The sequence below is a fragment of the Jaculus jaculus genome, chromosome 11 (assembly GCF_020740685.1).
Source record: "Jaculus jaculus isolate mJacJac1 chromosome 11, mJacJac1.mat.Y.cur, whole genome shotgun sequence".
In the NCBI taxonomy this organism is placed as follows: domain Eukaryota; kingdom Metazoa; phylum Chordata; class Mammalia; order Rodentia; family Dipodidae; genus Jaculus; species Jaculus jaculus.
The window spans coordinates 97,709,253-97,726,839 of record NC_059112.1 but is presented as its reverse complement, the minus strand read 5'-3'; the positions used below and the strand labels follow the sequence as shown (position 1 = coordinate 97,726,839).

Below are 17,587 nucleotides of genomic sequence, written 5' to 3'. Positions count from 1 at the left end.
GGTCTGACGTTAGCACGTTTGTTTGTGTGTGTGTGTATGTTTATGTGTGTGTGTGTGTGTGTGTGTGTGTGTGTGTGCATGTATTTCCGCATTTGTGCATGTGTGGTAGGGTGCATGTGTATATGTGGGTGCATGTGATCATGTGTATTTGTGTATGTGTGAGGTTCAAAGGTCAGCATATGTCTTCCTGAGTCAGTTGCCACCTTGCTTTTTGAAACTGAATTTGGAGCTCACCAAGATGACTAGATTAGTCAGAGAGTTGGCCTGACTAACCGGCCAGGGATCTTCCTGTGTCTGCCTCGCCAGTGGGAGATATCACGGGAGCATGCTGTCATGCCTTTCACATGGGTCCTGGGACTACGGACTGGGGTCTGACGCCGCTCAGCAGGTGCAGCCTCAGCATTAGCCGCCTTCACAGCAGACAGGGCGACCTGAGAACCGGGGACTGCACGCCGTCTTTCTCATTACACTGTGTACCTGAGGGTAGAAAGGCAGAGAAGAGTAAAACCTCAAAGTCAGCAAGGGTAGCAGTAGTAGTAAAATACCGGACAGGGCAAGCGAGCCATATTCATAGTATGGTGCCACTTGCCAAGCCTCTAGACACACAGAGCAACATGGTACATTGTGTGTGGAGACACGCATTCTTACTGTGGCAGTCAGCTGGCTTCCCGTCACTGGGACCACTGGGGATAATCAACTAATAATATAGACCATTATATTAGCTCACAGTGTCAGAGGTTTTGGTGAAGGATTGGAGAGATCCACTGTGTTTATGTGCCTGTGAGTATATCAGGTGGCAAGGCTAGGAGTACGTGGTAGGGTGAAATTGCTCACTGCATGACCAGAAAGTGAAAGAGAGGAAGAGGAAATGGATAGGATCCCACTTCCCCCCAAGGGCACCCTCTCACTGATCTGACTTCCTCTCACTAAGTCCCCTCTCTTTAGCAGTTCTAGCTCCCCTTCATACTTACCGTACTGAGGGTCCAGCATTCAACACATGGGCTTCTAGGGAACATTCTAGACACACACTATAGCATTAACTAAATCTGTAAATACATAGAGGGGGGAAGGTGGTCTGTAATCTCAGCATCAGGGAGGAAGAAGTAGGAGGATTAGGAATACAAAGCTAGCTTCAGCTGCATAGTCAGTTTGAAGCCAGCCAGGGACACACGAGACCCCGTTTCAAAATAATAAGAGCAAAATAAATGCATAAAAGGGAAGGATAGATATGACCTCTGTTCCGAATAACGGGATATGCCTCAACTCTGTCTGTGAAATGTAATGTGCTTAAGCCATGGGAGTGATGTCTTAGTTTCCTGTATTTTTCTGTATGCTGTCAATCATTCTATAAATTGATTTATGTTATATTATAGATTTTTAGAATTGAATTTTTAAACCCATTTTAGAAAATAATGTTAAAAGTTTGAACATCTGGGCTGGAGAGATGGCTTAGCGGTTAAGCGCTTGCCTGTGAAGCCTAAGGACCCCGGTTCGAGGCTCGATTCCCCAGGACCCATGTTAGCCAGATGCACAAGGGGGCGCCCACATCTGGAGTTCCTTTGCAGCGGCTGGAGGCCCTGGTGTGCCTATGCCCTTTCTATCTGCCTCTTTCTTTCTCTTTGCCTCTTTCTCTCTCTCTCTCTCTCTCTCTCTCTCTCTGTCACTTTCAAATAAATAAAATAAAATAAACCTAAAAAATTAAAAAAATATATTTTAAAAAAGTTTGAACATCTTGGTCCTTTACAAGTTTTATAACTCTTTAAAGTAGAAGTCTTGATATTTATGTGTGTTTGTGATGTGTATGCATGTGTATGAGTGGAGTGTGCATGTGTGACTGTAGTATGTGTGCATGTGTGTGTGTGGTGTGTGCATATATGTGTGTTGTGTGTGTGGTGTGTGGATGTGTGGCACTCGGGAAACACACGAATGGATTCATGATGTCTGCTGGAGAAGTCTGGATGGGCTGATGTTACTGACAGCTTCTTGTGTTGACTCTTCTCTGTGACATATGCTATTGCTGTTACTCAACTCCAGTTACAGTGTACATTTCAGTTTTAGGGTTTAGTCATAAGTGTATGCATCTTACATGGGAAGAAAGCCAACCTAAGATATGTTACTATCACAGGTACTGCCCAGCACCACGCAACTGGGCAATTTCAAAGCAGACTACTGGTTTTGTGGAAAACCTCGAGTGTGCTCTGAGAGTCACCCCATCATCCATGAGCACCTGGTGTTCCATGTGTTAGGAAGGACCAAAGCGTGCTCTGAGAGTCACCCCATCATCCATGAGCACTTGGTGCTCCATGCCCCATTTACTAAGATTTCACCTGGCCTCCTTTTGGCTGAAGCACTTAGGAAAGTGGACAGTGTCACATAGTGCGTCTGAAGGGAGTGATCCTGGCTCTCCTTTTATTTTTAGGTGGTCACAGTGTATACAGAGTGTGTCGGATCAAGGCTGTGTACCTGCCATAAAGCTTGGTGGGCAATGAGAGTCTAGTGATTTGTGCCATATGGAAGTGTATGCACACCCCTCATTCCTCAATGCGGGAGAAAATCACTTTCCAAAAGCTTGGGTGTGGGCACTGCTACCTCTATAATTCCTGCGCTTCCCAATGAACACCTAGAGTCCCCTAGACTGTGCCAATTTTAGGTGTAAACAGGAAGCGCCAATGGGGCGCCTGGGTTTTACAGAGGTGGCTTGCAGGAGAGCAGCCTTCAGGTGGAACATGGCCTATGAAAACGTTCTTGGAGGCCCCCACTGCTGCCTGAGTGGGCCAAAGCAAATATAGGCTCATAAAGGAGATTTAAGGGGTAACAGTGGCATATTCATTTGTACCTTGCGTAGTAAAAATAATTTATTGGCAGCTGCTAGGAAGGCACCGTTCTGAAATCACGGGGAAGGTAGAATTAGAAGCTATTTTCCCCTTCCTCTCCCCACCCCAGATGGCCTGGGCTTTCAGATGATATGAATTCACTGGGCTTGTACCTGGGTATGTGTGCCTCTTTATTCACTCATTTACAAGTGTCTTTGCTTATTGATGCTGCTGGCTCAGTTAGCCAGCAAGCCTTCAGAGGCTGTGGTAATGAGCTGGCCAGCTCACCATTCTTTATCCACTTGTGGCAGGGGCCACAGTTCAAAGGAGTATCTTCCCTACACAGGAGTCCCCTTTGTCTCTTCAAGTTCCCATGCCAGGGGACTGGGCTAGGTGGTGGTGGAAGACCAGGAGGCCGCCATAAGCTCTGGACTAGGAAGGCCTGGAGGCAGTGTATTCCAGAGAGACAGGGAAGGTACCCAGGGAAAGAAGACCCCAGGGGACAAATGACAGCTGAGATGACGTTTGGACCAGGCTGGGGAACAAAGGGGGAATGAAGACAGAAGAAGAGCAAATCCAGGCCAGCCTTCTTCGGCTAGACCCATGCTTGCTGACTCCCAGCCCCCAGAGTCTGTAGAAGGAGTGACTTCGCCCTCCTGGGGGCGCTCGGCCAAGGGCCTTTGTAACAGCCCTTGGAAATACAGTATATATTATGCAGATTTTACAGCCATGCTGGGTGATATAGGGTGTGTTACTTAATCTCTCTGTGCCCCCAATTCATTTCCCTTCACTCTCTTCCTGAACATCCTTCCTTGTTTACCTGGATCCCCTTTATAAACCTGCTCTCTCTCTCTCTCTTTTTTTTTTTCTGCAGAAGGCCAGAGTTTGGCTTTGGGGGTCCATGTGGCCTCCATTATCACCCTCTTCAGCTCTGTTCTCATAGCATAAAACCTCCAGATTCCATACAACCAGAACGGAAAGACAGGTTCCAGGAGGAGATTACAAACAGAAAATTGGCCATTACAAAGACAACTTTGTTTTGGGGGGTATAGAACAGAAAAAAGATTTCTTTGAAATTTAACATTTTTTGGTTTTGTGTGTGTGTGTGTTGTGTGGCATATAGCCATGTATGCACTGATATGTGGCAATCGAGAGGCCAGAGGAGATTGTCCAGTGTCCTCTATCGCTCATTTGCAGACTAGTGAGCCCCATTCATTCTTCAACCTCTGCTCTCCACAGCATTGGGGCTATAGGAGTACTGACCGCACCCAGCTTTGTGTGGGTGCTGGAGGTCCAGTCAGGCCCTTCTAGCCTCATGCTTCTGTGAACGCTCTCTGACATGTTGAGCCATTTCCCTAGCCTTAGAAGTTTCATACTTTTTAAGTGCCATGTTCATACATTCGTAGTTTTGGTTGATCCTCTCTCACTCCTTCTTCCTTCCTCTCCCTTCTGCGAAACATTTTTCTTAACCTTAGCCCTGTGTAACACATAGTGTTTCCAGATTTGCGTAGCCTGTATCTGCTGTTTATGTTCTTGTGTCTCAATTGCCATCCCCATACCCTGGTAACCACTACCCATTCTCTATTTGTTTATTTGAATTTCTTAACAAAATATTTCAGGGGCCAGGTGTAGTGACATGTGCCTATAATAATCGCAGTGCTCTGGAGGATGAGACAGGATCATGAATTCAAGGCCAGGCTGGGGTACATAATGAGACCCTAAGAAGAAGAAGGGAAGGAAGAAGGAAAGAAAGGATGATTCTTTCCAAAGACATTGGCACTGTGGTGTCCAGGGTAGCCAGCAATAGCTCCTATTTGCTGCTTCTCTATGTTCAGGTTTTTCTTGTATTTTCTCCTTCTTCCTCTTCCTCTCCTGCCTTTCTTTCTTTCCTTGAGTGGCTCTGCTCACAGCTGCTAGCTTTTGCCTTTGGGGTGTAGAAAAGGACCAGGAACTATGGGTTCAGATCTTACCCCAGCCCTGGTGGGCTCGGGAGGAGGGAGCTGGTGAGGACTGGCTTTGCAGGGTAGATTCCAGGCTCTGTGGCCTCCAGCGGCACCTGACACTGTCAGCACTGGTCACTGATGGTTCGTCTGGGAAAATGGTCCAGAAGGAGCTGATCTCAACAGGTTTGTCCAGACATGACTGGGCCTGGTGCTGGCAGACTGAGGGAGGTAGAGGCAGGGGATTCTGGGCTGTGGGGACATTTTACATATCAGGAAGGCAGGGGAGGGGGTATACGCATGAAACCCATCTGGGTTAGCTGACTGCTACTCAGGGACATTAGACTTCTGACATCTCAGTGATCTGGACAGAACTGGCCATCACATGTGGTGGCTACAATAAGTAACCATTTCTTTTTTTGGTGTGTGTGTGGTGGGGGGGTTGGCAGTCTTGAGGATTTTTTTTTTGTTGTTGTTGTTGTTAATTTATGGTGCTGGGGATGGAACTTAGGGCCTCACACATGTTAGATAATCCTTTTTCTTTTCAACCACATCTCTACCTTGTATTTTATTTATTTCTTTTTATTTGTGAGTCAAGGTCTCCCCAAGTCGCCCAAGCTGGCTTTGAACTTGACCTGTGTGTAGCCCAGACAGCATTTGAACCAGTGATCTCCTGCTTGAGTAACAGGTATGAAAGGCCTGTACCACCAGGTCCAGCCAGCCTTGGGTTTTCTTTTTATTTTGTTGTTCATTTTTATTTATTTATTTGAGAATGACAGAGAGTGAGAGAGAGAGAGAAAGAAGGACACAGATAGAGAGAGAGAGATAAAGAGAATGGGTGCGCCAGGGCCTCCAGCCACTGCAAACGAACTCCAGGCGTGTGCGCCTCCTTGTGCATCTAGCTAACGTGGGTCCTGGGGAATCGAGCCTCAAACCGGGATCCTTAGGCTTCACAGGCAAGCGCTTAACCGCTAAGCCATCTCTCCAGCCCAGCCTTGGGTTTTCTAAGACAAGTACTTGAAGGGATTGGGCAGGATGGAGCTGCGGTCTGGAGCATACCTTAGTGGTATTTGTGTCCAGGTCTCTGGGCCAGGATCAAAGTGGTCTTGAGCATGATTCATGGGTTTCCAAGAGCTGGCCAGCACACTCGTATGTGAAAAAAGCAGGCCTGCAGCCCCTTGAGGTCTGCAGTCTCAGCAGCTTGCATAACGGCATGTTCCAGTGCCCACACTGGCCTTCTATTCTGGTAAGTGGGTCCAGTTGGTAGTAGGTGGCTGGCTTGCTTTTCCCTAAGGTCCTTCCCAATGACAGTGGTAGTGTGATGATCAGAATAAAGTCTCAGACACTGAGTTCAACTAAAAGTGTGTCTGTGAGCAGACTTTCACCAGCTGCGTGTTCTCACGGCAGAGAAGGAAGCCACAAGCTGGTCATGGCAAGTGGCTATTCTGTTGGAGCGGTGTGCCTATCTGGGGCTTCTCTTTGGCAGTGCCCCTGTTCTATTGTGTGTGTGTGAGAGAGAGGGAAAGAGAGAGAGAGAGAGAGAGAGAGAGAGAGAGAGGGAGAATATGGGCCTCTTCCTGCTGCAGATGAACTTCAGACACATGTGCCACTTTATGTGCCTGGCTTTATGTGGGTTCTGGGGAATTGAACCTGGGTTTGCAGGATTTGTAAGCAAGTGCCTTTAACATCTTGGCCATCTCCCCAGCCTGTCCAATTTTTTTCTCATGTGTAAACATGGGTGGTGTGTGTGGGTGTAGATATGCACGTTCATACATATGTGGGTTCATGTGAGTGTGTGGGTGCATGTGCCCCTATATGCACATGTGTGCGGAGGCCAGGGGCTGTTGACATTAGGGTCTTGCTTGGTTGCCCTCCACCTTATGACTTGAGGTGGGGTCTCTTACTGAACATAGAGCTCCTTGACGCAATGAGACCAGATAGCTGGCGAGCCCCAGGGGCTCTCCCTCTGCTTCCCCAGCACAGGGCTGACACGCACATGCCGCAATACCCGCAGGTAGGTGCCGGGGATCTGAATCCAAGCCTTCATGCTTGTGAAGACAGCACTTTGTCCACTAAGCCATCTCCCAGCCTCATGTCCTGTTCTTTGCGGCTGCTGAGAGATGGTTTGGGGTTGCCAGGTGTGACTGCTAGACCTAGACAGGCTGGGTTGAAATACTGACCTTTAAACTTCCTGGCATCTTGGTGTTCCCACCAGAAATGTAGAGGGAATGAGTTAGCGCCTCCTGCACCTGGTCATCCAAGGTCTGGGAGTGGAGGCTGGGGCATAGTCACAAGTGCTGAATGCTTTCTTCATAGCAAGTGAGTGCTTCCTAGGGGACCTTGCATGTATCAAGCACGTTGGTCTGTGCCTAATCGCTTCACTCAATACCCAAGACTGAGTCTTAATTCCCTGGAAATTCTCTCTCTCTCTCTGTCTCTCACACACACACACAAACACGCCTCAAGAGAAAGAGAGGGGGGATTAAAAAGTTTATGTTTCCTTGAAGAGCTGAAGCTGGAGGAGAGAGGAATGAACTCCCTTCTGCCACATACCTCACGCCCTCTTAGATGTGGTGGTCCAGGGATACAGCTGGGAGGGTCCAAATACCTTTCACAGCATCCATCCTGGTCTCTTCAACTCCATTGTTTTCCAGTGAACTGAAGTGGTAGATTGTTGCTAGTCAATCACATTGACTAATGACTAATTCAGACAGTGTTTAGTACCACTCATGTGGGATCCAGCCTTTTACACATGAGACAATTAGACAGCCACTAAACCAAGACAGGTCCATCCCCCTTCCTCCGGGTGTTCTTTCTGCACAAACAGTAGAAGCAAAGCTAAATCAGTCATGTAGAAGACACAGCTATCCACCCCAGAACCCGAGAGCTGGGAGTCAATTAACCCAAAACTCTGAACTTTAGAGATGAAGAGAAAGGTAGAACTAGACCCGGGTGTGTCTGGCGGAGCAGCCTGGGTCACATAGCCTGCCTCTCAGAGTCTTAACTCTGTGCAGCCGTGTTCTGCTTACTGAAATCAGCTCCCCACATGCCCAAGGTTGAATGGGGCGGAGGACATTATTGCATTTAATTATTCCTCTGGAATAAAAATGGATTCTAGCAACCACTTTGAGGTGAGGCAACAGCTGAGCAATTAGGGCTTTGGAGCACGCCTGCAAACAATTGAGTGTGCAATCATTGTAATAAGTGCATTAAAATAAAGCAAGTCAAAGGTTGCATTTGCATAAATAACCCAAGGTGAGAGCATTGGGCTGGGTACGGATAAAGAGGGTATGGGCAGTCGATCACCAGGGAGAAGTCACAGCCAATCTGTCCTCCAGGCTCACTGGGGAGGAATGAACAAATTAGTGGAATTGTGTAGTTTGGGTCTATTGCTCGTTTTTCCACCTGGTGTCAGTGTCAGGCATGTTTTAGAAGTTCTAAATACACTCATCCTCACCAAAATGGGGTAGTAAACTGTCTTATTATCCCCATGCTCCAGATGAGGAAATTGAGAGATAGCAAGATTGAGTCACTTCGTTACTAGCATCGAGACCTTGGGTATCTTCTGTCTAATCTTGCAGCTTCTCTATTTCTGCAAGCTTTAGGGCATGGGAACACATAGGTGCTAACCGTCTCCCAAGGAACTGCCCAGAGTCTTCCCAAGTTTGCTTTTAGGTTTGGTTTTTGAGACACAGGTTCCCCTGGCTAGACTGGGCATTCCTCCTTCCTCTGCCTCCCAGGTGCTTGGATTGTATGCATCTTCTACCACAGCTGGCTCCAAGAGTGGTTTTGTGTAGAGAAGGGAATGTGGAGTTGGCCGTCTGGATTTTGAGTATTCAGGAAATGGAGAGGAAATCTGAGTCCTGTTTGCCTCTTGGAACTCAGATAAAGAATTAGGGGGAAGTGAGGCTATTCTTCTTATCCAACGATGGATGAATATATAAAGTAAGCTGGCATATGTGTACAGTGAGATTGTCCAGACTCAAATAAGAAACAAATCTCATGCCATGTAGCAATGTGGACAAGACTTTATGCTCAGTGAAATAAGCCTCTGAAACAGTGCCTGGGTTGCTTATAGGGAGCACGTAAAGTAGTCTAACCTTGCCTCCATATCCAGCTCATAGGAAGGACTCTGAAAGTGTGTCTGAGATTCCTGAGTGCAGGCAGGAATATTCGCCTCACTAACCAGGAGGCATCACACGTGCCTATGGGAAGGTAAGAAACGGGAAGCTGGAGGTGAGAGTTTGCAGTGGCTCTCCACATGCATGGTTTCACAATTTCTGGGCCAGAAATACTGAGAGGAAAAGAAGCACAGCTGTGCTAAACATAGTTTGCTTCATGAGTCCCTTAATAACATAGTGCAACAACTACTTCCTTAGCATTTGCATTGTGTTGGGTCTTTGAGTCACTCATAGGTGGTTTAAAGTCTGACAGAGGATGTCAGGTTCTATGAGAACACTGCAACGTCTTCTACCAGGTTGGAGCGCCTGTGGCTTATGATGTCCTTGGAGAGTACCAGAACCATCTTCTGGATGCTGGGGAAGCAGTAGCAGTAACTCTTGTACAAACCCAGCAGCCACTTGTAGGTTCCGTAGAAAGGAGCATTCCCTCCCTTCTCAGTTCCATCCGTCTTTCTTATTCCCGCACCTCCTCGCTCATGCAGCCTCATGCCTCCAGCTTTGGGCCCCTGATTACTGTCCTCTGGCAGCCTCTAGATGGCTCCTTGAGGCCATATGATTATGGAGGGCTCCTTTAGCTGATGGGAGGCCTGGGAAGGGGGTTGGGACCCATCTTGTCATACAAAATGAAACTGTGGTGCTCAGGTAGGGTGACAGGGTAAGTGGGTGATGGGACTGTCGGCCCAGAGCTTGGGAGCTTTGATGTGAGACATCTGAATACTGGCTTCACCAATAGCTTTGTTACCTGAGGCAAGTCACCTGTTAATGAATGCTGAGTTCTCTTTGTATGAAATAAGAATGGCAATAGGCACCACACAGAGTGGCCATGAGGTATTATTGTCTGAGCTGTCATGGGCATGGCCTCCATTATTTTGGAGAAGTTGGTGCTTAGTTCCAGAGGTCACAGAGCAAGGGTAGAAAGGACAGTCATAAACGACTCCCTCTCTAGTCCACAGCCAATCCAACTGCAGGCCATGGACACAGGGCCACTGAACCAAGTCAGAGGAGGCAGGGTATTGAACCCACACTCTAGCCAGGCCATCTCTGCCACACCCCTCATTCTTCGTTCTGCGGTTGTAGTCTGAGGAACTCAGTGGGCAGGTGCGGCTGTGTTTTAATACATCTTTATTTACAGACATAAGCCGTTGGCAAGATTTAATCCGTGGGCTGAAGTTCGCAGACCTACTGGAGAGGGAGGCTTGCTGAGGGTCAGCCACCATCTTCTGTTCTCAAGCAAGCACTGATGCAGCCTGCTGTTTGTCTCTGCTTTTCTTCCATGAGAACTGTTAAGATTCAGTCCAGCTCTCCTTCACACAAAGAATTAATAGGTGTGGCACCTGCTCTGAGTACATCTTAGAGTTGGAACTCAAGGTCTGCCCCCAGTGACACAAGCTCCAGCAGGCTGCTGGAGACTTAAGTTGCAAGTTTAATCAAAAATACCTCAGGCTGTGAGGGACACACATTCACATTCAAACTACCACAACTGAGATGTTACCCATAGACAGATCTGTGGAGCCCAATGGCATCCACTGTAGTCTTGGTGGTTCTCCTACCCCATTCTGTGGGACAGGGAAACTTTTTCAGCTTAAAGTCTCTAAGCCCAAGCAATGATCACGTCCATCCAGGAAGGTTCACGTCTGCCTCTCCTTCTCACTTTCTGCAGGATGGCTACTTCTCCCACAGGCCCAAAGAAAAAGTACGAACAGACAGCAACAATGAGAACTCCGTGCCCAAGGATTTTGAGAATGTTGACAACAGCAACTATGCGCCCAGGACGCAGAGGCAGAAGCACCAGCCCCCCGAACTGGCGAAGAAGACCCCCAGCCGGCAGAAGGAGCGTTTGCAGGGGAAGCCGGAGCCCCAGGACAAAGGACAGAGACAACTGGAGAAAGGCCCCAATGATGTGCCGCCCCCTGGCGAGAGAACTGCAGCCAACAGCAGCCATGGGAAGGATGTCTCCAGACAGTCCCATGCCAAGAAGAAGGGTGGTAACGGGACCCCTGAGACCAAGTCTGACCAGCCCCCTAAGTGTGACATCTCTGGGAAGGAAGCCATCTCGGCCCTCACCCGCGCTAAGTCCTCACGCTGCCGCCAGGAGATCGGAGATGCCTACTGTCGTCACAAGCTGGGGCTGCTGATGCCCGAGAGGGTGACCCGTTTCTGCCCCCTGGAGGGTAAGTCACTTCCTCTCCTGCCTGTACCTAGCCACTTCCTTCTCAGGTCTTCTGAGGATAGGCACCCAACTTCTCAAACCCACACCAGGACTCTGTGAGTTCCTGCAACCCACTCTAAGAAAAGTTGATAGAATTGCATTACCATTTGTTGGAACTTTGCCCCATGTCGGGCAAAACATCCAATTAAAGTGAACTGGGTAAACATGAATGTTGAAGGCTGTATGGTGTTTGGATGGCTAGGGTGAGATTTCTCTTAGCGTTATTGGGATTGGGGTGGACAAGCATGTTAACTTACCTGAATATCATTTGCTGAGTTTCTAATTGTCCAAACTGACTTTAGAGGCTGTGAGAACAACATTCCCATCCCACCCTCCTTTCTAGCCTCTTTCCTTCCCTTTCCCTCTCTTACTCCCTTTCTCTCTTTCTCTCCCTTCCTAATTTTTCTGTTCTAGTTTCTCCTTGTGCCGTATTTCCTCCCTCTCCCTTCCATCCTTCCTTTCCTCGTTTTCCTCCTTCCTCTGGTCTCTGCAGGACACTCTTCTGTCTGTTCACTTCTGAGCTTTATAGAAGATCTGTGTGCAGAGTGGGCATTCCGGAAAAAGTTGGGGGCAAGTTTTTCTTTCTGTCTCTGACTGGAGGAGCTGTGGGCAGAGTGGGTGCCCGGGTGGAAGATGGGGCAAGTTTTGCACAGGAGAGTTCCATGCGGGTTTCTTTGCACCGGACACTGCCATATTCTGGCCTTCACATTCCCCGGGGCTGGTGGGAGTGGGGCCAGGATGAGCACCAGGGAGCCGTCACTGTGCTCTGCACACAGTCTCCATCTCCTGGAGGTTGGCATTGAGGCCAGGAGCCTACTTTTTTTTTCAGTTAAGAAATTTGGGTCTGGAAAGATGCCTTAGCATTTAAGGCACTTGCCTGCAAAACCGAAGGACCCAGGTTCGATTCCCTAGTACCCATGTAAAAGCCAGATGCACAAAGTAGTAGAAGCATTTGGAGTTCCACTGCAGTGGCTAAAAGCCCTGGCACACACATTCTCCATCTCTCCCTCTCTTTCTCTCTCTCCTTTCAAATAAATAAAAAATATATTTTTTAAAAAGCCAGGTATGGTAGTGTAAGCCTTTAATCCTGGCACTCTCAGGAGTCAGGGTCAGGGTCAGGGTCCACAAATGGGGCATGAATGGACTTACTGAGGTGCTGGGGCCTCCCAATGTCAAGGCAGATGTCAGGGAATCAAAGAGACCTACTACAGAATGGAGGGCTTCTAATCCCCCATGGGGTGGCCTTGCTCAGGGACACCCAAAATAGAAGACTCGTGGTTCTCCCATCTCAGGGTGGAATAGGGGTGTGTAGTAAGAAGGGTTCCCAGGAAACAGTAGATCAGAAAGAACCTTTGGGTATGTCTGTCCAGCTTTTTCACTAGACAAGAATATGAGGCCCATGTCAACAGAATGGTCTTAGACAGTTCCTCATTTCAAATATACTGGGCCTCTATCCAGGGTTTTGTCTCTGCAAATTCAATAAATGGTATAGAAAATCCTCAGGAAAAAATAAAGTCAGGCTTGATGGGACATTCCTGTGATCTCAGCTACTGGGAAGGCTGTGGGAGAAGAACCACACGTGTAAGGCCAGCCTTGGCCACAGGATGAGTTCAAGGCCAGCTTGGTACCTTAGTGAGGTCTTTCTTCAAAATAGAGAAGTTACAAGAGCATTGAGAAAGGATATGAGTGAGTGAGAATTTGCCTACATATGTGTGTTAAGGGAGAGAATGATGGAAGAAGGGAGGAAGGGAGGGAGGGAGGGAAATGGGAAATATAAAAGTAAGCCTGTATTAAACCAAGACTTCTTCTTTCCTCTTATCACTCCCTAAGCAATATACTATGATAACTATTTACAGAGCATTGGTATTGTATACTGTACTAAGGCATCTAAAGATTAGTTTATAGAAGGAGGCTCACACATTACATGTGAATTACTATACCATTTTATATGACATATAGACAGCTGTTGGATTTTGCTATTGTGAGGTCCCGTACCCAATCCCACATGGATCTCAAGGGAGGTGATCAGACAGGGAGTGGATCCAACACTAAGTGTCCAGAGTGAGGGCTGGGTAGACACACAGCAAACCCTTCATGTATCCCTTACTAATCAATTTCATTCCAGTTGATGAGCTTCTAGCAGCAAATGTGTATCCATGCAATGTTGCCTTTTCAAGAGAGAGATTTAGAAAACAAATCTTCATTCTCCCTTGTCTGTTTGGTCCAGGTGTCCCCATCTCTGCTCTTGATTGGACTTGGCACAGAGACTATAGGAGTAATTAAGTGGAATGTAACATTTCCAATTTTTTTTCTCAGCCAGTGCCAGGTAGGCAATGATTTGGAGCTGAATGAGAATAAACAGGCTTCTCCCATGTACAGGGTGACACACCTATTCCTTGAAGAACCAAATAGTCAATGCAAAACATTGACACAACCTCTGTCACAACCCCTGAACTCAGCTGTTGAGCAAAAATGTAGATAAAAATGTTCTTGGCTATGTCCTGAAAAACAATTTGCATACTTAGGCCACGAGCCAGGTGGGCTTACTTCTGTTAAATACTGCCAATATATCCAAATGGTCCTCAGTTTGTAATAGGCATGTATCCTCATAAACCCATCATGCCATACAGTGGTGATAACCAGTAAATCAAAACTATACTTAAGGGCTGGGGAGATGGCTCAGTCAGAAAATTGCTTCTCATGCAAGCACAAAGACCTGAGCTTCATCTCCAGAAACCACATGAATAAATAAGATGGGTATAGTGGTGAGCCTTGTAAGCCCAGCACTGGGGAGGCAGACACAGGAGGTTCTCCAGAGCTCACTGGCCAGCCCGTCTCGCCTAAGTGACAAGCTGCAGGCCAATGAGAGATCCTTTCTCAACAGAACAAAGAGGTGGATGGCATTCCTGAGGGTGTCACCCAGGGTTGTCCCTTAGTCTCCACATGCATGTCCATAATACACACACATGGACATGCACACACGTGTCCTCAACACTCACACATATACCAAAAATGTATTTAATACATCAGACCTTCAGAATGTCAACACTCAGCCTAGCTCACCACAGATGTGCACAGAACATTTACCTGAGCCTGAATTGCTGGCCAAAGTCAAAGGCAAAGCCCACTTTATAATACTGCATTGACTGTCTCCTGTGACTTATCAAAGACTGTCCTGAAAGTAAAAAGTGGGAAGGGCGTGCTTTTCAACGTGAAGTTGAAATATCGTAAGTGACATCACTGCCGTAAGTGAGGAACATTGCTGTGAGGAGCATTGCCGTAAGTGAGGAGCCGTCCGTAGAAGCACAGACAGCACGTGCCTTGTTTGTCATAGTGAATTCTCGCTGTGTCCTGCACGTCTGCTAGGAAGCCTTTTTGTTGCTGAGAAAATTGAAGCTAGAAGAGGGTTGGATGTTCCAGAGGCTCGTCGACAGTTGATGGCAAAGATTGTGTTGGAACTCACATTGGTTGTACTTTTTTGTTGTTGTTATTTTTATTTATTTGAGAGCGAAAGATAGAGAGGGAAAGAGAGAGAGAGAGAATGGGCGCACCAGGGCCTCCAGCCACTGTAGACGAACTCCAGATGCGTGCACCACCTTGTGCATCTGGCTAACGTGGGTCCTGAGGAATGGAGCCTCGAGCCAGGGTCCTTAGGCTTCACAGGCAAGGGCTTAACTGCTAAGCCATCTCTCCAGCCCCCTGGTTGAACTTATTTTTTATTTATTCAACAGTGAAAGAGAGAGAGAGGGAGAGAGAGAGAGAATGGATGCACCAGGGCCTCCAGCCACTGCAAACGAACTCCAGACACATGTGCCCTCTTGTGCATCTGGCTAACGTGGGTCCTGGGGAATCAAACCTGGGTCCTTTGGCTTTGCAGGCAAATGCCTTAACCACTAAGCCATCCCTCCAACCCTGGTTGTACTTCTTAAGGGTGCATCTTCAAGAAGCAAAAGGCGTCACTTAGGCACAACTTTTTAAGCACCAGTGAAGTCTTGCTGCCTGCACACTATGCCCCACCCCATGTGCTCACTAGAGCTGGAAGTGAGAAGCCAGACTGAGAGGTTGGGGGGAGGCTGATGTCGGCAGTAATCCCGTGGTGTGTGGATGTGTAGCTGGAATGCCTGGATTCAAATCCTAGATTTCCTTTGTACAAGCTGTGGGTCTCCCGGAGAGTTTACGTGATGTCCCTGTTGTGTCTTGGCGTCTCCATCTGAAAGAGAAGATGACCGTAATCACATTTAATCTCAGAGGGTTTGTGAGGACTGGCCACAAAGATGAGCTGTGTGCCTCATCAATATTATGCATTATATAGATATGTGCATTTCATAGATGCAACCTGTTCCATAAATGTTCAACAACAACAACAAAAACAAGGTGGTGCACGCCTTTAATCCCAGCGCTCGGGTGGCAGAGGTAGGAGGGTCGCGGTGAGTTCGAGACTGAGACTCCGTAGTGAATTCCAGGTCAGCCTGGACTGGAATGAAACTACCTCGAAAAACAAAAACAAACAACAACAACAAAAACGAAGTGGAAATCTGGCCACCACAAGCTAGAGGCTTCCATGCTTCTCACGGCCAGGCTGCGACATCTCCATGCTGGGGGCTTCTCTGAGGCGCTGGCTGCCTAAGCCAAGGTGGCACTCCCTTTTGGGACCTCTGAGCTGGTTAATGCAATTGGCATTTAAGAGCCATTGCACACCCAACCCTGGTGCTGCTTTAATTTCCTGAACCACGGCCTCCCCTTTTGCAATAAATTTACTGTGAAAAGACTAATTGCAAAATAACCCTAATTGGGTAGTTATCAATGAACAACTTCCCGTGGAACAAAACGGCTTACAATTAATAGCATTTAAGTCATAAACTATTCTTCTGCAGAAAGCTGGGATGTAATTACACCCCATGTGGAGATGGTGCTCCTTTTTCCAAACCATGGCACCTGGAAATCCCTCTGCCTGAGAGGGATTTGAGCTTCAGCCCCGGGGTCCTTCCATTTCCTGCGAAAAGAGGAAATGAAGACAGTGTGGAGGGATATTGTGCCCGTGAGTGTACGAGCGCCTGTGTTGATCCACCCACAGAGGGGCCCGCCGTGGCTAGAATCCCGTTTCGCTGGGCCTCAGCCAGACCTTAGCCCATGAAATGCTGGAAATTGAATGCAATGGAGGAAGTAGTCCCTGCTCTGAAAGCCCAGAAGATTCAGAGGAAAGGCCGTAGATTTTACATGTTGACTTGTGTGGGGAGCTTTATACCTGCCCCCGCTCAACCTGTCCTTCATCCCATTCCCACGCAGGCCCAAGGTGGAGTAAGGAAAGGCCACGAGGCTTTGCTTTCTGCCGTGACATCCTTGCCCTCTAGGTGACCTGCCTCCTTTGCTGTCTGCTTCCTAGGGAAAGCACTGTAGCAGAAGGTGGAAGGAAGTCGCAGGGTCATTCCATTCAGGGTCATCTGTTTGCACAGGAGAGGAGAACCCCACGGGGATGTTCAGCAAACACGCACAGGGGGATTCGGAAGGATTTGTGGGAAGGCTCCGTGCTGCCAGGCCCAGGGATGGCTTCCAAGGACCTTGCCCATGCCACTCAGCAGACCTCTCCTCCCGCAGACCCTGTATTCACCACAGGCTCCAAGCTGGCACCACAACTCACATGCACACAGAGACACACGTGTGCAGATGCACACACGCATGCATGCACACACACATACATGTATGCACACGTATATGTATCGCTCACATAAACACACATGCACACGCACACAGTTGCATGGACTTCCTATTCCCCCCAGGGTTTCCAGAGCCACCTTAGGTCCCCAGTCACTCTGCCTGCCCCCCCCCCCCCACCGCCCCAATATTGTGTGGAGTATAGTTGTCAGATAGAAAGTCAAAAACAGCCTGAACTGGACAGAGTTGTTCTATCTGCAGCTTTCTGGCACTGGGGTTCAAGTCCGGGCTCTGCCTTTTCTGGCTCGATAGCCCCACCCTCCCGGTCCCTCGGTTTCCTCTTCTGAAAGTCCCTGAGCCCTCTCTCTGCAAAGCTGTGGCTGAACTGACAGGATGGACACACGGTGTAAAGTGCACAGATGAGAGCGGGAGGGGCAGTTGGCTCGTGAGAAGTGAAGTCAGTGGAGGGGACGTAGAAAGGCCGCCTGCACCGTGTCATGCAGGCTTCTAGCCACATCTCCTTGGCTTTGCTCTTGAAGCATAGCCTCCCCCCGCCGAACTTCTGACAGTGCCCACGTCTTCTCAGCCCCTTACATGTCGCCCTTGGCCCGTGCTCCAAACTCCACCTTGCCCAGTAGTCATCTCCTGCCTCTCTAGGCTGTAGTTGAAATACCACTTCCTGAGGGAAGCCTTCCCAGTTCAGTCCATGCCCTGAGGCCCCGTACGCAGGGAAGATACCAACCATTGCTATAGGGCACACCTCTGCCCTCCCGTTATCACAGTGTAGTAGAG

At 48.3% G+C, this 17,587-nt stretch overlaps 1 protein-coding gene across 1 annotated transcript in view; it reads left to right on the top strand.

The window, feature by feature from the left end:
- Xylt1 (xylosyltransferase 1) overlaps positions 1-17,587 on the top strand; it is a 299,655-nt gene that overhangs the window by 146,671 nt on the left and 135,397 nt on the right. Inside the window, exon 3 of the mRNA XM_045130371.1 lies at positions 10,595-11,105. Within this exon, the coding sequence (XP_044986306.1) occupies positions 10,595-11,105 (511 nt within the window). The remainder of the gene's footprint in view (positions 1-10,594; positions 11,106-17,587) is intronic.